The 25,432-nt window shown below is 26.7% G+C and overlaps 1 protein-coding gene across 1 annotated transcript in view; it reads left to right on the forward strand.

The window, feature by feature from the left end:
• Positions 1 to 5,444: 5,444 nt before the first annotated feature.
• Positions 5,445 to 25,432, forward strand: part of LOC110281924 (FK506-binding protein 5) — a gene marked incomplete at its 5' end in the record, with an annotated part of 142,823 nt that continues 122,835 nt past the window's right edge. Inside the window, 1 exon segment of the mRNA XM_043041431.2 lies at positions 5,445 to 6,128. Coding sequence (XP_042897365.1) covers positions 5,459 to 6,128 — 670 coding nt within the window.

Genomic DNA, 25,432 nt, shown 5'->3' on the forward strand with positions numbered 1-25,432 from the left:
TGCATGATTTGACTTACCGAAATTATATATATACATACCTTTGTCGTGTTTATATGTCCTTAAATAAATAGATAAATTTCAAATTTATGGCAAACACAATCTATAAAATGTTGGTACTTGTCCAACAACTCTAAGTAAATGTTTTGTCATAAATATTAGATAAGATGAAAATACATTTATAAAAATGTTGTGATCACAAAGGTCATAACCTAGTTACATTTTTGTTTTTATATTATTCGTAAGTAGTAGCCTTTTTATTGTAAATCTTCATACATAAATGAGTGATAAAATGCACGTAATGTTTTGATTCATGTTTTTTCTCTGTAAATTCGCATGTTCCATTTGAAACTAGAACTCGACACAAGCGACTTTTTAAATATAGGTCTAAACTGAACTTCTTTAAAATGTGAAGGTGTTTTTAGTTAAAAATAGTTATGCAATAATTATGTATAGTTATGGTACCACGACGTTTAAGTGTTGATATTTTTTTTGCCATTTTGAGCACCGTTTTCAAAATAGAGAAAATTCTAAGTCTGAAAAACCGAAACTCCGAAAATTCTAACCGAAAACTGAAAGCTGAAAATTTCAAACTTGTTTTGTTATCTGAGGTTCCAAGTTTATGAATTTCGATGAAAATTTGTGTTTCCTAAGCCATTATCAAAATTTTAAAATATGTCTTTCCTCTCGAGATAGATCTAATGGCAATGCACACTGCCTAAAAATAAAAATTAAAAGAAACGAAAAAAAAAATAAACAAGGGCAATTTAACTTCACAGTATCTCGTATTTATTAAATTTGTTTTGGTAACATTAACAAAAAAAATGGTTCGTAGTATTTTTAACACTTTATTTTGTTTGCAGGGGATTCATATTTTCTATAAAAACCGAAATTTCTAAACATGGATCAAATGTTTTATTTTCAGAAAATTTTTCGAACAAACTTTATATTGGTGTGTTAAATTTTAATAAGTCCCTCGCAAAAAATTTGCTTATAGTAGAAATATATGATATGAAAAATTAAGCTCCAAATTTTTATTTTGTATTCGTAACTGTATAAGCAAACTCACCGAGAAATTGTTTTAAATGTATCGGGAACACTTTGTTATTTAGAACTTTCTTTTTGCTACATTTGTATCCCTCATCAACCCCATTAAAACAAACATCTTGCTTTCATTGCTTACTTGTACGAAATTAAATAAATCAATAAAAGTGAAATTTATTACTTTACTAATAGCTAATATGAGATTTTAATGATTTTTTAAAAATTTAATTTATAATTTCTTTTTAAACGTTTTTCATTTGCAAAAAAGTATTATAAATAATAACAAATCAACAAAAGCGAAAGCATTTTATCTTTATCAAGTGGTTAGATCGACTCGGTTATTAAATCTATGATAAAAGAAGAAAAGTGATTATAAAAATCCTTCAAGAAGTTATGAATTCTCTGAACACTTAAAAAACTTTTGAATTATCCATGCTAGAGAAGAATAAAACAATTGAGTAAGGTATAATCTTTATGTAATTGTTATTGTCGGAAAACTCATATTTAATCACTTAAAATTACTAATTAATGTTTTATAACGAGTAAAATTGAAATGGTACGCGTTTCAATAAATATGAAACAAAATTAGAAATAATAACTTAATAAATATTATGTTCCTAACGGTAAAGGCAGGTTTTACGACGGCTACAGTATAGCTCTATACTAAACATTTTTATAAGAAGTACGTAGTTCTTAAATTTTATTTAAAATTTCTTATGAAAGGGAAAAAAATTCTAAAACTCTCTCCAAAATATTAATAATTAAATAATAAAAATAAAATATTTTCTTTATTTAATTCAAAATAAGATTAAGTGTTTTTGAATAACTAAATATAATGCAAGCAATTAAGTTTACATCTAACAATTAGTAATAAAATGGTTTATATAAGTGGTGTAATGTAAAGTTTAATGTGAGGTCTATACAATGCATTATTTAGAGAAATTTTTTTTACAAAATTGTAATAGAGTTTCGTGAGTATATTACCTTTCATTTAAACCGCAGAAGTTAGTAGTTAGAAGTTAGGCATAGTTACACTTTAATGGGCTATTCATTTCCAGTAATTGTATATAACTTTTTTTTGATAAGTGAGAGTATTTTAAGAAAGCGAATAAATAAATTCAATTTAATTTTTTTAAATGCTTTTTACCACCCAGCAGGGCTATTATAAACAAGGAAATAATGTAATGATATTTACTCCTTTTAATTTATAAAAAAAATTCGAAAATAATATAAACATATGTTTATAAATTATTCATTTGCAAATAGATGGAAGCACAAGTTAAAAGCAGTTAAATAATTTACAGTGTACTTTTTAAAACTGATGAAATTGGTGATAAATATACTAGACAAGGACATTGCAAGGATTTAAATAAGATCTTTCAAAGCTGAATCAAACTCAATTAGCTAACTAATGTTCAAAAATATTTATGAAGAACAACATTGCTTAGCTGTAATTATTTCTTTGTTGTTCATCAAGCTTAAATAAATTGCTATTTCCACTTGAAATATTTGTGCTATAATAAATATATAAAGTTTAGATTTGTCAAACTATCCTCTATAAGTATAGTTTTTAATCAACTAATATATTTTAACTCATATTTTAGTAAAATTGAACAGTATAATAATTAAATTAGCTAGCATGATATTAGCATTCATCATAATTTTAAGAAAGTTACTGAGGTTGTGGCAACTTTAATTACTGTTGACATTACGCTGACCTGATTTGTATATATTGTTAAATTTAATAAAGTTAAAAAAAATTTAATAACATAATTTCTTTGCGCAGTAGATATGGTAGATTTGGTCAACCTTACGGAAAATATCATTTGGGTTGCGAACAATCTATTTGGGTTTCAGTAATTTTGAACGATATTGAGATTTTGTTTTACTATTATGGAACAGTATGACTAGTTCGTTTATTTTTTGATTTGTTCGTTTATTTTTTTAGGTCTTATACTATATAAATATAAAGCCTTCTAATGAAAGATATTTTACGCACTAAAATAAATTATAATCTCAATATTCACTAGAATTTTTTGCTGTTTATATGTTAAGCATACCTCTAAGCTAAAAATACTTAATAAAATAGTTTTAAGAAATTAGTAAGCGTTAGTTTCTCATATTTTTTAAAGTAAAGCATTCACAAAAAATAGATTTAACAAAGTAAAAAAAAAATTTAAAAGCAATTTTTCTACTACACGCATCAGTTTTCAATTCAGTTGTTTTAAACTTGTTAGAATGCCCCATTGTTAGATTGCATGATTTGACTTACCGAAATTTATATAGGCTAAACATAAGTATCAATATATTTTAAAAGGATTTTTTTAACAACTTTTTACATAGCAGAATAAATTGTATATGAAATAACGTTGTTAAACAAAAAGGATTTGGATAGATTAGAGATTAAATCTTCAATTCACGAGTGATTTATATTTTAACTAACAAAACGTAAAGCAATTCGATATGCCTGGGAGACGAAAAAAGTTAATCTCTCCTTTTATTATTATCTGTAATTTTCCCGAACCTTCATAATTTCGATCTTCCACATCTGAAGTCCAGAAATATTGAAAGATAGTGAAGAAAAGAGAGCAATTCCACTGTTTTTCTAATGGCTTATTCGTTAAATGCGGAATTCAAAATATAATAACTATAATTCCTTTGGGTGACCTACCAATCCGGATGCTAGTGGAAAAAAATAACTTCAAGATATTGCTGTCTTAATAATGAGAGATGCAGTTAACGGTTCTTCAAAGTCTAGGATTGTATCGGCGTTACGCTCGAATGGATATAGAACGTTTTCAGATTCCTTAAGTCGTTGTTCACATTTGAATATAGACATAAATCGACCGGCCAAAAAATTAACTTTTTAATTTAACCTGGCATATTTTTCCATTCGAGAATTTATTACATGCGAATTACAATGCGAATTCTCACAAATTGCGATAAAAATGAAAAAAAGGTTTAAGCAATAATTTATAACTTTCAGTTTATTGAATGAGTGAAGAACGATTTTAGAGTCTTAATGTTGTATTGTTTGATTTGATTATAGTGAATATCATTAGAAATTGACTCGCCAAAGATTAGCTTTTTGATTACACCTCCACGATATATTTTCCCATTCATGAATTCATTACGATGAAATTCAATTCATAAATTCAATTGCTGTAAAAATGAAAGAGGTTTAAAAATGTAATATATAATTTAAATTTTTTCGAATGAAATTTTTTTCCCTCTAGATTCTTTAAGTCTTGTTAATTTCAGCACCACGAATACGTACAGAAATTAATTTAAAAAAATACCCATTGATTTCCTCCGATATATTTTTCCATTCATGAATTCATTACATCTAATGCTATTTCGCACAAATTGCAATGAAAATGAAATAGGTATAAAAATAATAACTTATAACTTTTTTGAATGAAAAGTTCTTCAATTTGTTGTTAATTTGAATACTTGGAAAATAGATAGAAATTGGCAGTTAAAAATTAACCTCTGATTTCATCTGGCATGTTTTTTATTTTATGAATTCATTACATACTTTGCAGTTTCACAGATATTGTCATAAAAATGATATATATAAAATGATATTTTGTAATTGAACATTGTTTTTAATGTATAACAAATGAGAAAATGTTACTACTTTTATGAAATATAACATTTGTTGATTGCATTAACCTCTTAATAAAATGTGTCTCAAACATGCAATGCATTAAAAAATTCTTTCTAAAAAGCGAAACTTTAATCCTTAATATTTTTCTCTGTATAGCTGATTGTTTTTGAAATAAAAAAAATCTTGTTTAATCTATCAGCTTAAGAGAATAAAATTTTAATTATTATAGATAATGCAAGCAATATGATATTTTAGTTGTTGATAATTTTTTTTAGATCATCGTGGGACTTAAAGCGACAAAAAACCCCTTTGTTAATAAAAAAAAATAAAATTAAATTTTCAGTTTTGAGTAATTTTGTTCGAGCATTAAATGCTTTAACTTGTCATTATTTAAAGAATTGGGGCAGAATGATTATAAGCCCCGGTTTCATGCTTTTCAGGCGAGTGTTTTTGAAGAAAAAGTACCGAGATTTATATGCTACCAATATAATATTTCAGTGTGCTGTGCTCTTATCTGATAAAAAATTTAGAAGTACGTGAAGTACTTATCTACAAATAATACTTAGGAACAGTTTTGTGAAAGTTTTTATTTTTGCAATAAATTTAGTGGATACTGTTAAAGTACTTCATTCTTCTCGCATATATTTTAGTTACTTATTTATTTATGTATTTTTAATGTTCGTTAGAAAGGGAATGGTTTATGAATTAAGTCGAATATATTTTAACATGTTGTTTTATGAATTAAGTCGAATATATTTTAACATGAATATATTTCTTCTTTCTTTTATTGCAGATTGTTCTCTAAGTATGACGGAACAACTAAACGGCCACTATACTCAGATAAATGAAGAAAATAGATCCTCACAAGAAGTCATATCAACAGCAGAATCGTCTGTAATTCACAATAAAACTAAGGAAATATCCACCGTTGCCAAAACACAACGAAAAAAAGTATCCTTTCACGAAAACGTGACTGACATCGACGACGAAAACGAATCGTCTGCTTTTGAAAATGGAGATAATCTTGAAGACATTGAAGTGGAGGAGACGAATTTAGAAGAAATTCTAAATGTTAGCGAAAAGATTAACTTTTTCAAGACTGCTTTCGCTAATGGATCTCAAACAAAAGATGATAATGGAATCAAGTCGCTTGGTCACCAGAGTTCGATTCCGGAGGCTAGATTGGCTTTTGTTACGGGAATGGTCGACAGCTCGTCAACAGGAAATAATTCGCGTGTCAACAACTGTGGCGGCATTCGTGTTGAGTCTAATGTGACGATAGACTCAGAAAATGTGGCACAAAAAGATGAAGGAGATATTGAACTGAAAACGGAAACCTCTGAAACTAATTTCGTCCAAGTCCCAACTTCTCCAGAAGACGTTTCAGAAAGTGCGACTGAGTCCAACATGGCTGCGACTCAAGTGACTTTCATGAAAATATTTGCTACTCCGAAAAGTCGGCACAATATGATTGAAGGTGAGTGCCTAATCTAAATTATTAAAGATTATAAGTCGAAGTGCTTTTTCTGTATTCATTGATCTGTGTTTAGATTCAAAATTACTCTAAAGAACAAAACTTTATTTTGCTAATTTGACACCAGAATTTAAGAGTCTAGGGGAAGAAAATGTTGAATGATAATCAGGGGCGGATCCAGAAATTTTTCCTAGGGAGGGTCATAAACTCAGATTCCCCCCTCCCCACAATAAATTTTTTTTTATAGAAAAGAAATTTTTTAAGCATTTTTTTGAAAAAAAAAAAACTGGGGTTTTTAATGCTAGTCTTCATTTCTTCTTTTCATAATGAACAAAACAATACATAAATAATATTCAATACATAAAAAGTATTCAATACATAAACAGTATTCAAAATCTTTAAATAATAAATGTAGTGAGTTTTTTAGAAACTTTTTCAAATCTGTCAATGTTTTTTTCAACATCCAAATCAATTTCTCGATGAATGTTTAATAATGCGAGTCCATTTAATCGTTCTCGATTTTGAGTTGCTCTAAGCCAAGTTTTGAGACGTCGAAGAGTTGAAAAGGAACGTTCTGCTGTTGCTGCACTAACTGGTAGAGTTATTAAATTTCTCAACAACATATTGATTGATGGGTACAAATCGATGTCACAGGCATTAATAATCTTGGAAAGATCGTTGGGCACTTCAAGTCCTGCTTACAAGTCTTGAAATAGTGAAGAACATAATTAGATGGAAGAAAAATCGATTTTTCCGAACTACATTGTATATGCCCCCTTAAATAATTTTTGAAATATTTTATTTCTTTTGTAAACTATTAAAAAAATTATTATTCTTTTTTTCTTTTTTTCAATTTGGGGGAGGGGGTCAAGACCCCTATGACCCCCCCCCCCGCGCTGGATCCGCCACTGATGATAATTGAAAGTGCACGAATTTCCAATTTTAAGAATATGTTATTATAATCTGTAAGTACAAAATCTCAGAAAAAACAGTTCGACGTTGAACCATGAACCATTCATGTGCAATAATATCGTGTCTGGTGATTGGCTGGCGAGTGTAAATTGCGAGTGTAAATCAACTGGCGAGTGTAAATTGAATTTAATGAATTAAATACTGAATTGAATATGATATTTAAAATTGGCACCTTTTAATGATTGCAGCAGATTTGAATGTTGAAGTGTATGTCTCAATCTTCCTTTATTTAGATTTTGATTTTAAAACAATCATATCTGCGAATATATGTAAGATGTGCATCATATTCCCTCAAAAAAGCAAGATTTTCCTTCCTTCAAAACGTGTTTTAGTTTCATTTATAATATTTGAGTTTTATTGACACTGAGGTTGCAAAATAAAAAAACTAGCACAAAGAAATGAAAAATGGTGGAGAGATTTTCAACGAGGCTTATTTGAGACGTTTGGAATGAAAATCAATTCAATTTACTTCTTTTTAAAATCACCTTTNTGCCCCCCCCCCCCGCCCTGGATCCGCCACTGATGGTAATTGAAAGTGCACGAATTTCCAACTTTAAGAATATGTTATTATAATCTGTAAGTACAAAATCTCAGAAAAAACAGTTCGACGTTGAACCATGAACCATTCATGTGCAATAATATCGTGTCTGGTGATTGGCTGGCGAGTGTAAATTGCGAGTGTAAATCAACTGGCGAGTGTAAATTGAATTTAATGAATTAAATACTGAATTGAATATGATATTTAAAATTGGCACCTTTTAATGATTGCAGCAGATTTGAATGTTGAAGTGTATGTCTCAATCTTCCTTTATTTAGATTTTGATTTTAAAACAATCATATCTGCGAATATATGTAAGATGTGCATCATATTCCCTCAAAAAAGCAAGATTTTCCTTCCTTCAAAACGTGTTTTAGTTTCATTTATAATATTTGAGTTTTATTGACACTGAGGTTGCAAAATAAAAAAACTAGCACAAAGAAATGAAAAATGGTGGAGAGATTTTCAACGAGGCTTATTTGAGACGTTTGGAATGAAAATCAATTCAATTTACTTCTTTTTAAAATCACCTTTGCTTTCTATGCCTATTAAAATCTCTGACCAAAATAGATTTAATCTTGCAAAATGTCTCGATAAAACTTGCCATGAATGTTAGCTATTTTTTTAAGCCTTTAGAAAAATCATTTTCACACGGAGAAAAAAATTCTGGTAAAATGACCAAGCTGTAATGATATTTCAGGCAACAAAACTAACTAAAATATACGGTATTTAAATCATTTATTAGTTATATTTTTACTTCATTTAGTTACAGTTTACCTGCAATTCTGTTTTTCAAATTCTGGATCTTAATACTGCATATTTTGTTAAAAATACGAAACCAAAAAGTAATGCTTTTATGCAAAGATATCATGATGAAATTACCAAAATATTATCTCAACTTCTTAAACCACATTTTATTACAAATTTTACCAAACTCATTACTAAAGCACTTCAGTGAAATTTACCGAGATTTTTGGTGTTTCCAGAGAGCAGAAACACGATAAATGTTCTGGTAGTTTTGATTATACTTTTTTTTCACTGCGCAAACTATAATATCGTGCATATTTAATTGATACTTTTACAAGGTGTCAAATTGAACCCCGTCTCTATTCAAATTGTACCATAGTATCGAAGAAGGAAGCTTAAGGAATACGATATTTTTGTTGAACATGCTCCAAATTTTTTTTAGCGGGGGACTCCTCCTTGCTAAGTTTCTGAAAATGGATGCTAAACGTCTTACATAAAACATAGACTATGCATAATTTCACTATATTCCTGGTTACATAAAAGACTTTATTTAAACAGTCGTCTGACTCCATTTTTGTTCATTTAGCAAAACAGAGCCTAATAGTCTAACGAGTGTATTCTTTCTCCCATTTTTTGACTTTTAATGTTTATTGCTTGGTGATAGAATTGTACATGTTTTAAGGTAAGACAGAAATGACTTGTATGAAAATTAAACTCGGAAGATAACTCTATTTTTCAAAAACCACTTATTGAATATAGTTGGATAACTATATCAAATACCGAGAAATGTGACTTACTTAAGAAATGTGCAATATATTATGTTTATTAAATTTGAATAATTTAGAAAAAAGTATTCTCTGAAAGTTAGAGAAAATTATTTTTTCATGCAAAACATATTAATTAAATTAGTATTCTTACTTCAAAGTTATGTTTTGAGGGGGGAACGTGGAACAATGGGGTTCATTTTTAAAAAAAAATTTTAATTGTAACTTTGACAGTAATCGAAGAGAGTTAATAATCGAAAAGTTACTCTAAGCTTTCGACATCACACTAAAATTAATCCAGTTCTCATAAAATCAATATGCGCTACTGAGAAAATAATAAGATAGCTCTTGTCAAAGTATCTTCAAAGTAATAATAGTAAGGGAGAGTGGGGTCAATTGTAACATTTTTTACTTAACTATTTTTAACTACCAAAAAATCCAATATATTATTACTATTAATTGACAGACGAGTAAAATAGATTGTCCTCTACTAGAAAAATAAATAAATACCTTATTTTAAATGTTATTATATTTGTTATTAACAATTTTTGACAATCCTGCACTTGTTACAACTATACTTGTTACAACTGCACTTGTTACAACTTGTTACAAATACAAGTGCACTTGTTGTGCACTTGTATTTTACCACTTACGGGGTCAATTGTAACAGTTCATAAATTCAACTAAAACATAGTTAATTATACATATTCTGATTAAAAAACTTAAAATTTTTATTGATCAAAATAGTAGTGATATTTTAGGAGTAAAAATAATAATGAGCAGAGACCTAAAGGGTTAAACTTTTAACTTTAAGGGGTTAAAAATTTTAATTTATGCTGTGAAAGGTGACAAATAAAATAATGCACATGCAACATAATATAAATGATATAGGAAACTATTGGTGGTTCTTAAAGAGTTAAGTAATGGTTTGTAAACATAAGATTATTTATTTTCAGCTGTTACAATCGTCCCTTTACTTATTGTTACAATTGTCCCCAAGACGCCATTTCAGCTTCATTTGTTAAAAACAATGCTAGTTAATTAGCAAAACTAATCTTTTTTTTATTGAAATGTTAATTAAGGTGTCCACTTACATATTCGGTTACTAATTTTTATTTGTTTAAACAAAATTACTTTGTTACAATATAATATTCTAATACCAAAAAAAGTACTTGCGTGGCGTGAAAATATCTTTTGTGATGTAACTCTTTCAAAAGTACATAAAAATGGTTGCCAGCAGGGGTGTACATGTAGATTTATTAAATACACCTTATGCTCTACCTAGGAACCAAATCTAGAACCCGACACTCGAAATTTTTGCTCTGTTACAATCGTACCCTGTTACAATTGACCCCACTCTCCCCTACCGAGAGTCAGATTGATGGCCGGCAATAATGATAAGTAGAAACATAAATATACGAAGGTTTTAATCTCTCATAAACTTATTAAATGTTTTTCTTCAATAATTATAGCAAAAACATTCGTTTAGATAAACTACATTTTCCAAATTTGTATAAAAATATGCATTTACTTACTTTAAAAATTTAATTATTAGTGTTATGCGATCTTTTTGGGGCTTATGTTTTGGAATTTAGTAGAAAAAATAAATTAAATCATCCAGATTTCTTATATTTTCTTGAAATCTTGTATGGAAAATCCATTTGGAAAACCTTCTCAAATAAGAACTCTTTAGAAGTCAAAACCACACTAAAACAAGCAAGAGTTTACTGAAAAATAATGTTGCATGGCTTTTAAGTGAATTTGAAGAAATGAGTTTTTAAATGCATCGAAACAGTTTACTAAACATAAGATTCGTAAACGACTTCATTTAATACTCTTAAAATTTTGTCTGAAGTGTACTTCCATTGAGTTCCTCTACTTCATTAAAAAACTTTAATTTCAATTATTATATGGCCAGCATCATGTCGGGGGACTTGGAATATTGTTTCCTAACAAATAAAATAACCAACGATACATAATATGATTTATAATTAGTTGACAACAGTTTTTTTTTAAAAAAACAATAACTTTCTAGTTATTCGTTAAATATGAGCAAATAAAGCTTTTTTAAAATGAAAATTAACTCTTTTTCGAATTTGCTTCTAACAGAAATTAAATTTTATTTTTATTAATTAGTAATCAGAAGGACATCGGTTATTTCTGTTTCGTATGCACTCTAAATAATCAAATGCATATTGCATGTTTCATGATTATTTGCAACAGATATTTTAGGAATTAACATGTTATTAGTAAAACGTAAACAAATTTTTTTTTTAAATTGACGACTAATGTACTTTTTTCTTAAGTATTTCATGTACGCTTCCAAAAATAATAATACTTTTATCTTCAATAATTAATATTGCATGCAGGAATTATGATGATAATGAATATTCTTTTTAAACATTCCGAATAATCAAAGGTGTATTAAACGTATAATTGCTAGTTAATAACAGATTTTTTTTAAGAAATGTACAGTTTGTTGTTAAATGTTAACAAGGAAGCTTTTTAAAACAACGATTGAAGAATTCTTTTTTTTAAATATGCTTATAAAAATAACACAAATTTACATTTCAACAATTAAAATACACACGCAGTAAATAGAGTGACTAGGAATATTTTTTCCAAGTAATCCAGGTGAGGAAGAAAACCTTATTATATTATTTATAGGTTTTTGTTGACACGTTTCCTTAAAAATAATGATGGAAAAACAACGAGTTCAATTTAGCATGGTACTATTTTAGTTACATTCCGTTTAATAATGTTTTTTTTTTATGAACTTTTTCAAAATAACAATACTCTAATTTCAATTTCAAATAATGCATTTTTGTTTTTATGCGTTTTCTGAAACTAAATAGCATTTTTCTCTTTTTTTTCTGTCTAAGGTTAAAAAAAGAAGTGTTTTTAGGTGTGTCAAGAATTATTTATGTAACTATTTGAATCAGGTTATTTTATGGAGATACCTACAAATAGGTGGCGCATTTATGATTTGTGTCACATTTTAATATTTTTTTCAAATACATTGTTTTACATAAATCTTTATTACGCTATAAAACAATCTGCATTTTATAACATGCATCAAATATCAGTTGAAGGAGATTGAACTGTCTTAGAACTTTTCCTCAGCACCTGATAAAAAAGTTAAATCTTCGAATTTATGGCTATAACAATGCATTTTTTTTCTATCTGCAGATTATGTTAAGTACACATTTCACACTTTTTATGAATTTTAAATTTTACTGTTGAGTAGTATATATTTTTTACTTCTTAAATCTATCACGAAAACCGTTTCATGTAATTAATAAACCAATTAATATATTAGAAAGGTGCGTAAAGTCCTAAATAAATCTCATTTCGAAATTAAAGATTCGGAATATAAAAAGTTAGGTTTAACATTAACCCTATTCTGAAAATTTGTTCTATTTGCAGCTGTTCTTTTACAAATTTACTCGTTTTTAAATGATTAAAATTGAAACAGTTATTAAATGAATTTATATGCATTATTCATTTTGTATTTTGTCATTCTGCAATACCTGTTCTTAAATTGCATTAAGAAACATTAACTAATATTTTTATTAATTTATAAAAAAATTATCATTAGTATGTGTTTACTTATAGATGCTTAAATCTCAACATGTTGTTTCAAATAAACATCTAATCTTATTTGACTAGGTTAACAATAAATTTATTTACTAATTTGGCACCATGCTTACAAAAGTCTGCAAATGTCATCGAATTGATATTCATAAGGTTTATGCATTCAATATTTAGCAATAAATGAGATAAATATGGGTAAGATAAAAATAATAATATATTTCCTACTGGCATGTTTCAAATGCATTATTTTTCAAATAATTAAAAATGTAATAATTATATCTGTCTATTTTTTTCAAACGTGTTATCTTGAAATTAATTATTCTCTAATTAATTATAATATTTATTAATTATTTTTTAAGAACTTAAGTAGTAAATATAAAATAGTTTAGATATTCATCTAGAAGGAGTTTTAAATATTATATATTTAAAAATACAATTCATTAAAAACTTACTATTAAATAAAAAGACTTAAATTTCTGCAAAATTTGACATTTGATAGAAATAATAAAGCATTCTTATGAAATCAACAAGATTAAAAATCCATTTGTTCAATGACATTTAAATTGATAAAAGCTTTGTTCTCTTATGATTTTACAAAAATGCACAAGAACTAGGCTTTCAAAATATCTTAATGGTATTTCTTTTGTTGTTTCTCAACTGTCATATAATTTGCAATAATGTATTTTACTCTGTCATCATTTTTTAAAATATTGAATTGAAAGGCACAGTCCTATTAATTTTTTTCCTTTCCTTGACAAGTGTAGGTAGTTGTGACCCAGATTGTATCAACTGCCATTCATTTATATTTTTTTCATTACATTTTAAATTCAAACTTTTTTTTAAATGGACGGGAAAGCTTGCTTTCGCATCAATAATTTATATCCTGTAAGATAACAGTTGAATTTCAATTGGAGTGCAGAACCCACGCCATACATAATGATACATTGTTAGTTTTCACATGAGATAACATTGGTAGCCTTCTCATTGATCAGAAACGTTTTTTTTTAAACTTTGCTTTTAAAAACAGAGGACAAAGGATAGAAATTTTTATTAATAATTTAAACTGCCTTAAGTGCATTTTCAACAAATATTGAAGTATGCGAAAATTTCTTTTAAATGTTCCATAAAAAGTGCAGTGCGCAAATTAAAAATGAGCTACCTCGAATAACTTTTGATTTAATGATCAGACTTTTACATTCTAGAACTCTTTCGTAATGGTTTAAGAGATGACCTCAAATAAGCTAATTAATTAGTGTAGACGATATTTTAAAGTAGGAAATCAAACACAAAAGCATTATTTCTCTGAATAAACATACCTTTTTTCGACGGATTCGGATTTTTGACCCCTAAAATATAGGGGATAGCCGTAATTTGGGAAACATGGTTCCAATAGTTTAGTCAGGAGAGCAGACCAAAGCTTGAGCGCCTTAATGCTAATTTATTTCGGGCTTACTTCCTTATGTTTAGAGAGCTTTTTAAGTTAATCGAAAAAAATTTTGCACACAATTATAAAATTCATTTATCCATAGATGTAAAAAATTTTTAAATATTCATATTTTTTATTATTTTACTTAATAATAGTCGAAAAAATTTTGAACTGTAAGGTATACAATTTTTTACATTGTTTTTTAAAATTTTGTTTTTTATGGAAAAATGCAAAATTTGAGAGAAATCGGTCGAATAGTTCCTGAGAAATCAAATTTTGGAGAAGGCGTATTTTTACTTCGTTTAAAAATTTCTCGAGATGTGGCGAAATATGCAAAAATTAAAATTAACACTAAAGAGTCCAAACTTTGGACAGCTCTTATGTCCAAACTTTTGGGACCATATTTCCCAGATTGCTGTTACCCCCTATATTTTGTGAGGTCAGAAATCGAAATCAGTCGAAAAAACGGTATATTTATTCAGAAAAGTACGTTTTTCGGTCTGATTTCTTAATTTAAAATATCGTCTGCACTAATTAATTAGCCTATTCGTCACCCCATTGAACCATTAAGATCGAGTTCTAGAACGTGAAGATCAGATAATTAAATCAAAAGTCATTCAGGGTGATCCGTTTTTTTGCGTACTGTGCTTCAGCCTAACTTTTTAAATTTTCCACATGAATTTAACTGATTATTTATAATAGTTTTGAATTAAAAAAATAATTGATATGGCGCTTTTCATGAAAAAAAAATTATCGAAAAAAGTATCAAGCAAACTAGTTAATTATCATTGAGTAAAAAATTAATTTTTCGAAACTGGAATAAGCATAATAAAGTATTTTAAAAATTACTCATATTTATTCTTGTTATTCTCAATAAATTTCAAGAACAGAAGACATAAATAAATCTGAACAATGAAACACAATTTTTATTTTTTTGCTTTTATATAAGCCACGCTCATAATAGAAGACGTCACAAACATTCTATCCAGACAGTTTCGAAAACTCAACAGTTTTGTATCTATTCATATTAAATCTTTTTTTCCTTAAATAAAGAAACTAAAATTGCAGGATTCACTATTCTGATCCAAAATTATTTATTAAAAGTATATTGATAAATTTTTTAGGCGAATTTTCAAATGTTTACTATTCTTAAGATTTCAAACCTATCTATAAATTTTAGTCATAACCCTGAAAAGTAATTTTCGTATTCTAAATGCGTTTTTAGAATTTAACTCCTTAAATATTCAAATTTCCATGAGACTACGTTTAAATAATTTCGTATAAGGTTGACAACCTCTATTAAGACCTTATAAGGTTGACAATCGATATAAAAAACAATATGTTTCATATTTCTTTAAAAATAATTTTAAAAACGGTAGAAATCTATCCGGAATATATGAACATATTTATTCTAGTTCTAATTGCATTTTTTTATGTTACATATGTTCTCATTCAGTAGCGTACCTTTTGAAAAATTAAAAAATTACTAACATTTTTATGAATAAATTATCAGATGATAAAATATAATATTGATAATTCTTATTAAGTTACCTGTAACAGTTAAACGGAATTGCAACAGTTACTATTTACTTTTTTTAAGATTATAGTTATTATCATAACATTATTTTTATCCTATGAGTTCATCAGTTCTTTTTAAGGAATTTGCTAAATTAACTTATTTTAGTGAAATTGTTCAGAATATAAGAAAATATTTCAGTGAAATTTAGTTTTTTGCAAAAATATTTCATACATATTTTTTAATATTCCAACATTCGTAATCTCGATTTAGTTTTGTAGTATCTGAAACTAAATTCAGCGTCGCAGCAGCCCAAGCCTACTTTGGGATCTGGGGTACAAGAACAGATGTTCGGGTTGATTTTTAATTTTCTGAAAAAGTTTCTTTTAAATTAAAGAAATTATAAAATTTAATGAATAAACAAGCACACGCAAACGAGCATTATTTAAACGTAATATTTTAATATATTTTTTAATGATTTAGCTTGCATTCATAATGGCATTAATGAAAGTAATTTATCACTTATTGATTCGTTTTTCTTTTGACATTTGAAAGCGTTATTAATGAGGGAGGCATATTTTCACACAATTTTTTAGAAGGAAAAATAAAGTCATCGGAATGTTGCAACAAAAACATTAGTCATTGTCTGGTGATCATGAACTGCAAATTTCTTTGATGAGTTGTAGGTTACTAAAGTAAGACTTTATACTCACTAATTATATATTTTAACTAATGGGTGAATCCCCCAAAAAATGCCGATTATCAATAAAAACTTTTTCTAAAATTAAAGTTCAATGCTCTATCACGAAAGAAACTTAAATGATTAAAAGAGCAAGTTAGGAACTAAATATAGTGCACAAATGTGACATTCAATAAGAGCTAAGTGGAACAAAATTATTTCCGTGAAATATATATAACTTATTGGCAATAAAAAATTAGTTTAATATTTTATATTTACAGAAAAATCACTGAGGAGTTTTTAGAGAAACGATTTCATTTCTTTAAAAATGTTTTATCATTTTAAAATTTTATATGAATATCATTTTGAATAAGCCCCATAACCAAAAATGTTTTATAATTATGGACTATAATTAAGTAGTAAAATATAGATGAAAGCAGATATAAATAAATTATTTTCAAGAAAATATAAATGCAATTTCTATTTAACTTTTGCTGATGATAGTTAAATATATGTGGATCATCTTTATTTATCGAAAAATCAAAAAGTAGGACAGTCAATTTCTTAGGCAATTGGGAAAGATATAATACCTTTATAACTTTCCAAAATTGATAAATTTAATAATCTGGAAAAATTGATTTAAATCAAGCTAACAACTTGACTATGGGAATATGAGAGCAATTAAACGTAAAAAAGTGCATTGCAAATAGAATCGGATAATATACTAAATTAATGATTCGGTATCAATTATTTGAACCAATAAATCATTAGTTCAAATAATTCACACTTAAATAAATTGATTAGTTCAAAAAAATTGATTTATTTTATAATAATGATTATAGTTAAATAAGAATAATTTTCGTTTCTCCAATTATAGTTTTCACCTAATATCAGATGTTTTAGTTTTAAACTGTTTAGAAGATATTCGCTGAATTTAATATCTCAATATAATATTATAAAATTTTAACACGAAATAAGAACAACAACAGTTAAAAATATTGCAAGTGGTGTCAGAATTATCTTTTATCACTTTTTATGACATTTTTTTCAATATTTTCAACATGTTTCTTATCGATTATTTAAATGCAAGTTCAAACAGAAGATAATCATTTCTTATTTGCTCATTTCAAATAGCTTTGTTTTCAAAAAAGCAATACACTTAATTTTAGTATTTGCGCATGCTTAGATGCTCGTAGTATTTACCATGAAGGTTTGCTTGAAGATAAAATATTTCGAAGGAAATATTTATCTCAAGCAAAAACAAAAATTTATGTCAGCAAATAGTTACGAATGCGTTTCTATTTACAGATTTTGTGTCAGATAGTATGATTTCTATATTTTTATGATGAAAATAAGAAAAGAAAAAAGACAAAGTATCATAATACTCAAAAATATATGTTGCTTTTCCTTATAAAGGTTTAAAATTTAGTTTACAATACTGAATGGACATTGGCTGTATTCCGATAATAAAAATCAGCTGTCAATACAGATGATACAGAATTATAATTTTTAAACTTAATATCGTAAAAATGATTTGAAACAACTTGTTAAATCCTTAAGCTTTTAGTTACATGAGTTTCATTTATTTTTAAAGAATTAGTTATTATTATTAGTTATTCGTTTTTTTTTGTGTTTTAATATTTACTATCGAAACAAGAGATGAGACAAATTATTTGCTGTCTACTTGTAAAGTAATTCAATAAGAACTTATTTTTTTAAAAAAAGGTTTTCTTTCCTTTTGGAGTACTTTTTGGCAAAATTTCACTGTTTTGGAGTATTATTTGATAAATTAATACAGATTTGAATTATAGTGCTTTCTAAGTTTTATAAATGACTAGAGGTGTAACTATTTGATTCCCATATAATCAATCACAACTGGAACTCGTGTACAGTTTTCAATTATTTTTTAAATTTTGATGAAAAGTGTGACTATTAAATTCCCATATAATCACAACTGGAACTCGTATACAGTTTTCATTGAATTCTTGAATTTTCACTTGAGGCATGACTATTTGATTCCTATATAAATACAACTGGAACTTGTATACAGTTTTCAATTATTTTTTGAATTTTGACTGAAAGTGGGACTATTAAATTCCCACCTAATCACAACTGGAACTTGTATACAGTTTTCAATCATTTTTTGAATTTTAACTTGAGGTGTGACTATTTGATTCCCATATAATCACAACAGGAACTTGTATACACTTTTCAATTATTTTTTCAATTTTAATTCCATAGTCACTAAAGGTCTAAATATTGTTCAAATACTTTTATATTGTTCAAATAAAGCAACTTTTGAGTATACTTAAGCATAGGAATCTACGAACTTTGAATGATGTTATTTAACAACATCTATTTATTAGTTTGCAAAATTTTGAAGAAATATTTATTAAATAGTTTTGAACACTACTTACTAGCTTAAAAAAGTTTTTCAGTTCTATATAAAAAGTTGCAAAGTAACTCAAAAGTGCTGATATTTTATAAGCAGTTGCTTTATTTTCTAATAGTTCCGATTTTTACAATAAGCATTTTTTTTCACAGTTCACAAAAGTAGCTTTATTAAAAAATAGTTCAAGTTCGTAACTTGAATACTAAAAAATATATAAAATAAGTTCGTAATTTACTTCATCACTCACTAAAGCAAAAGAAAAAAGTTCACATTCTCCTATTTGAATTACTATTTTAATTAAAATCAGCACTGAGATTAAGCGACAGAAATTATTTAGTACAATTTACAAGGTAATTGATATATTTTTAATCACAAATAATTTCAACTTTATCGATATCGCTCAAATGTATATGTAACGATAAGTCACAAATTAAAGTCACTTCGCTTTTTTAAAATATTTTAGGTATCTTATCTATTCTTAAAAGGTTACTTTTTTCCCCCATCAGACGTTTCTCACACTCAATCTTAGCTATATTTCAGTTTTGTGCAGGTGTATTAAGTTAAAACATACAGTTCGTACAGTAAAAACATACATTCGTAAATTACTCATTCATTACTATTCGATAATAAGATTATGATGTTAGAGGTAGAAGCGATTTTAAATCACCACGTCATCTCGAGGCGTCGGTTTTATTATTAATTATCAAAGATTTATAAAAGAAGTTTAAGAATTTTTAATAATCATGAGAATCGATGACAAAGCATTAAGCTTATGCAAATATTGAACCTGTAAGATTTTTCATACTTAATTTTTTCCCAGCACTTAATATTAAAAAAAAAACGATTAACTTATGAATCGATTATTATAACAACTCATTTATTTGCTTTAAATATATCATTATAATAACTAACGAGTTTGAAAACTATGACTTTGGTAATTATGACATAGGAAAACCACGTTCTATCTAAGAGTTTTTTCTTTGTTTATGAATCGTAATTTAAAGTTCATGAAATACCCGTTCGTATCACTCAATTCCCGACTTAAAATACGAATAACAAAATATGATAGACTGTGATTTTTACAGTAATTATTACCATAAAATACCTGAATCCCTCTAATTAAATAAATATCGCAGTAAAAATCACAGAACAATATTTTACGGTAAAAGTAGATTTTACGAATGATACATCCGAAGTTTCGATACTTTATACCGTAATTTGATCCGGAATATGTCACAGTGTATAGGAACACAGAAATGACACAGTGTACCCATTAAGTTTTAAAATTTTGGATTTATCTATTACATATAAACGAAATGTTTAGTTTTTTTTCTACAAAATTATTTATCTGTATCTACATTATTTATTTAAAAAAGTAAAGTGTCTCCTTTTTATCTCTGGAATGCTTACTTGGGATAAGAACTCTTCTCGCAATTTGTGGAGGATTTATATTATCAAAGTAGGTGTTTAAGTGTTATCTTTTTTTTTTATAGATAGTTTAAACACGATATAGGTTTAGTCTCTTTCAAAAACATTCAAGTAGGAGTAGTATTTTTTATTATTCTATTTGGATTGGTTGGTTTTGTTTTATCGATGATGACTTTCACTTCCCGCAATTATTTTTCCTCTTCTTTTTAATCTTATAATGTTTGCTTTGTCATACTTTCTCTTTATTTAGATTATAATGATTTTAGTCATATTTTTTTATTGAGAGAAGAGGAAATATTTCTAAGAAAGCAATTTTATTTTTTTCTTTCATATTTGACGGAACTAAACGGATTAGTTAAAATTATCAATTCAAAAATTGATTTTTGGATTGATTACAAATTGATAATAAAAAATCTTATTTATTTCACTTACTTTTAAATATTAAATTAATTAATCAAAAACAATCAATAATCAATTAATAATTTAAATAAACAGTTTTAATAATCGGTTAGTCTTATTTTTTTAATATTAATTTAAATGATAATGTTAATTTAGTTTTTAAAAAAATATTTATTTGTTTTAACATATTTATTTCTTTTTATATAGGAAATTCATTAAAATGAATCACAAAAATACATTCTAATAAACAATAGCTTTAATTCTTTTCAAAATATTAATACTCTTAAAAAACATGAGACCATTACTACCTGAAACTTATTAAGTGACGACATTAGTTTTTTGCTCAGAGTTGTGAATTTGACTCAAAATTTTCAGCTAAAGGCCGCAGCTTACTAATTAATCTTTCATTCAATTCTTTGCTCCATTTGCTTTTTAAATTTCTTTAGAGATGTCAAAATCTAATTAAATTTATCACAAACCCCTGTCTTCACAATGGACTTTATGGAGCATTCAATTGGATTCATGTCTGAGGAATAAGGTGAAAAATTTTTTGAAAAAAAAAGTATGGAAAATGTAGATTATTGAGTGCTTTAATGTGAATACCTTTATATGAAAATAGTTCTGAGCCGAATCTTGTTGGGATCCATATTTTTTGTTTCCAAAGAGCTCTTGAAACAGAGAGAGCACAACATCTTCTAAAATGAATTCGTAATACGCTTAGATAAAATTATTCGGTTTAAAATTTGACCAAATTATTTTTTCTACCACTGCATCGTAACAAATAGTTCGATGAATTGTAAAGATCTTTCATTGAAGAAGATTATTTTACATTATACACTTCAAAATTGTTTTCGAAATTTTAACTAGCTAATTTTAATAACTTACTTTTATTAATAATATAATAAAATTATTAATTATTATTAAAATTATTAATTTTATTAATCATTTTAAAATTTAATTAACTTTTAACTAATTTTTTTAATTTTAACTAGCATTAAAAGTCTCAATAAAGGAAATATTAAGTATGAAGACGAATCACTTTAACACTATAATCTCATTTGTTTTCCTTGAGATTTTATTTATTCTGGAAATCAGTTTGAATCATTTGTAATTTTTTTTTTCTTTTGTGAAATTATGAGTTATGTTATTTAACAAAAAATAGAAATAATATCAAGATAAGTTCATTACTAAGGATAGAAATCAATCTTACTATGTAACTTGAATCAAAATGGTTGAAAATAGATAATTTTTCCTCTATACTCAAATGAAGAAAAAAATATGGAATAGCTTTCTCAAAAAACAAGTTTAGTTTTACTACCCTTGAAATATTATTCTTTTATAATTAAAAAATGATGTTAGACATGATATTCAACAAATTGAATTTTTAAATGCATCTAGTTCTACCTTTAATTTAATTTCCTAAATAAATTTTTTTTAATGAATTTTAACTGCTTTTAAATTATTTAATTCCCTTATAAACTATTTTGTTATTTAAAATATATCATAGCGGAAAAAAAGCAATTATAGAACACTTTCAAATACTATAGAATACTGATACCATAGAATACAAAGATACGAAAGAGAGAAAAAAAAAAATTGAATGAAAAACATAAACAAATAGAAATAAAAAGCGGTGTTGAGGTATGAGGTCGAGATAGTAGAGGGTGGGTGAGAGAGAGAGGAAAGGAAATGCAGGTAGAGGGGAGAGGGAATGTGACAGACGTTGCCGGTATTACTGTTGTACAGCAGGTGGGCTTCAACTAGAAGTTTTCTCTCGACCAGTCAGTTCTGAACTTCAACGGCAAACGGTTGTGATATTACATAAACGCAGACGTTTTCTGTATTAAGGTAAGTTAATTTTAGAATCTTTCTCATTGTCTTAAGAGATCAAACAATATTCGAATTTCCGTCTCAGGTGTTTCCTGAACTTTGGAGGATTAATCGGTTAGATTTGAAACTGAAACGAACTCTTTTTGAAGTGTTGTTCAGTGATTAAGCGGTGAAAAGAACTAATTTAGTTCGTTATTCTTTTGCTTAGGAAAAAAAAACAGCATTTTCTTCCCTGGTCATAAATGATGTTAATCATAAATGATGCTGATCATAAATGAAGTTGTTAAGCATTCATTTCAATTTGCGAATTGTGTTTTGAAACGTGAATATTTAAAAGCTGCTGTGTCGATTTGAAACTAAAACGAATTGCTATTTAAATTTCGTTTATTGTTTCCAGTGAAGAAAACTTTTTTTATTGCATAACATTTCATTTATAAATATGTAATTATTTTATCTTAATTTATGCTAAAATCGTTGAAAGCTATATATTTCAATTATAAAACATAATTCAATTCAAAACATAATTTCCCATAATTCATAATTCAATTCAAAACATATTCAATTATGAAACATAATTTCCCAAGTAAATGAAAAGTACTGTTATAAATAAATTATATCAGTTCATTCCACCATCTTTTAAAATTTTTTTATTAAGTAATAAATGCTCTTTTTAATAATATTTATTATTATAAATAGCTTGCATTTATTTGATATATATTTATTATTTCTTTATAAATAGTTTGCTTGAATTTCATAAAAGGATGTTAAGATGTTAAGATATGTAATCGCTTAATACATATTAAATTTCTTAGAATGTTATTTTATACTTCAGTTAATTTTCACAGAAAAGAAAACATAATTTTCATAAATAAACAATGTATTGATTTTTTAAATTTTTTTTTTGCCCATTCCATTTATTACAAATGTTTGCTTAAATATCGTATTTAATTTTTAATCATAATTGCGTGCGTAAGTACCTATTTGTGCGTTGGTCAATATAATAGTTGTTTAAATATGTGCGGGATTAAAAAATAGGCAAAATATTTAAAGTACATAAAGTTTTTAAAATTTTAAAAACGGCATATTCGTTTTATTATTTATTGTAAACAATCTCTATAAATAAATATTTTTTTTCTTTTTTGAAATTAATCCAGTAATGACTAATGGTTAATATCTATATATTTTTGCTTCTTAATTTTCATAACAATACGAGATTTTGTTTCATTTATTTAACAGTTAAGCACTATCAAGTAAAACTTCACATTCTTAACCTAACTTCAGGTTTTTAAGTTACCAGCACATATTTGAAATTTTCTTGAAATCCTGTTTATACAACACCTTTTGAGTTTCATTTTCCAAACTAAGAATGTAGGCTGTACAAATATCAACTGTGAGATACGGCCTCTGAATAAACATTATTTTCATACTATTATGAAAATAAACTAGACAAAGAGGGGGATATACATTTCCTTAGTTTGTTTTATCTAATTGATAACTTAAAGGTAGATCAAAAGTCCTATTCGTGGAAAGAAATTAACAGTGTAATTGATTCATAGATTCATGATTCTAAAGAAAAAAAATTCTAAATAACCGACGTCTGAGAAATTAAATAATTGACAATAACAAATTAAGTCGTTTTATGGTTCGTATTAGATCTTATAATCCCTTTTAAGGTCCGTAATTCATACAATTGTTTTTGACATAATTTTTTTCATTTTTTCACTTTTAAAGTCTTAAAGTATTTTCATGTTTGGCGTTTAACAGAAGAATTATCATTAGCTATTGTATGAATGTTAATGATATAATTAATGAAATGTCGATAATGATACTGTTATTGTCAAATGTTGTGAGAATCTCGGGATTAAAATATTTCGAAAAGGATTTTTGTTTCTGCAAAGGCGTCTTGTGTATATTTATTCTTCACTGTTAGAATTGTTTAGTGTGTTGAACCGTACTAACAGTTTGCATCCCTAATCTGGTGCAAAATTGTAATTGTACTTCTTAGACTTGATTGCACAGTACTTACATAAATTTTGCTCCGTATCATGGCTCAGTGTTGAAGTGGTTTTCTCAAAAGTGGTCCCACTTATATAAATCTATAAAGTATATATGTTCATATATCGATCATATATTGATTTTTTTCGTTAGTTCAACACGGAGCATATAGTTTATATTTAAAATCAAATTTCTGATGTCTTATTTGAAGAAACGCTTTATTATTTCTCTCCGACTCATTATTAAGTAGTTTACTATCTACACTCTAACTGTGAGACAAAACTGGATATATTTATTTCATTACTGTGGTAGAGGAAATCTATTTTGCAGCTCAGTACTGCACATAATATGTTTATTTCACTAATTTCAAGCAAATTCATACTATAAAGCCTATCATTTTTAAAATGAAATAGCAATATGTGGGTTATCAATACGAAATTGATAATTTTAAGTCATACGTTAAACTATGTTGTAAGGTTAGTAGAAAAATATCAAGGTTGTCTCCTACTCTCAGCTTACTATTGAATTTATAAATTATTGTTGCGATACAATGCAACTATTTCTTCAAATGAAATATGATTCATTCTAAGCAAAACTTGATTGTGTTTGCTTTCTTAAAGGTGTGCGGACAAGCTTCCTCAGAATCCATAAAATTTGTCATATTTTTCTCTATAAACCTATAAATGTTAAAGTTATCAGATAGAGTACAGTAATAATAACCCTTTCGCGTTGATTTACTCTTTTTCATGTTTATGTGAGTTGCTTAACGCATGTGCTTCTATGGTACTGGTTCTGTTTGCGGCATTTATTATTTTAATTTTATAAATAATTGAATACTATTTCATAGCAAATATATAAAATTTAACTATTTCTAAAATTCAACTAAACCTTATTGTAAATGCCCAATTATTTTTCCATTTCTTAAAATTGTATTCAGCTTTGTTTGAAATATCAGTATTTTTAGCCAAATTCGGAAGCCATGGAAAATTAGAGTTAAAGGTTTATATATTGAGGTATGAGGTCGAGG

The sequence above is a fragment of the Parasteatoda tepidariorum genome, chromosome 7 (genome assembly GCF_043381705.1).
Source record: "Parasteatoda tepidariorum isolate YZ-2023 chromosome 7, CAS_Ptep_4.0, whole genome shotgun sequence".
Classification (NCBI taxonomy): domain Eukaryota; kingdom Metazoa; phylum Arthropoda; class Arachnida; order Araneae; family Theridiidae; genus Parasteatoda; species Parasteatoda tepidariorum.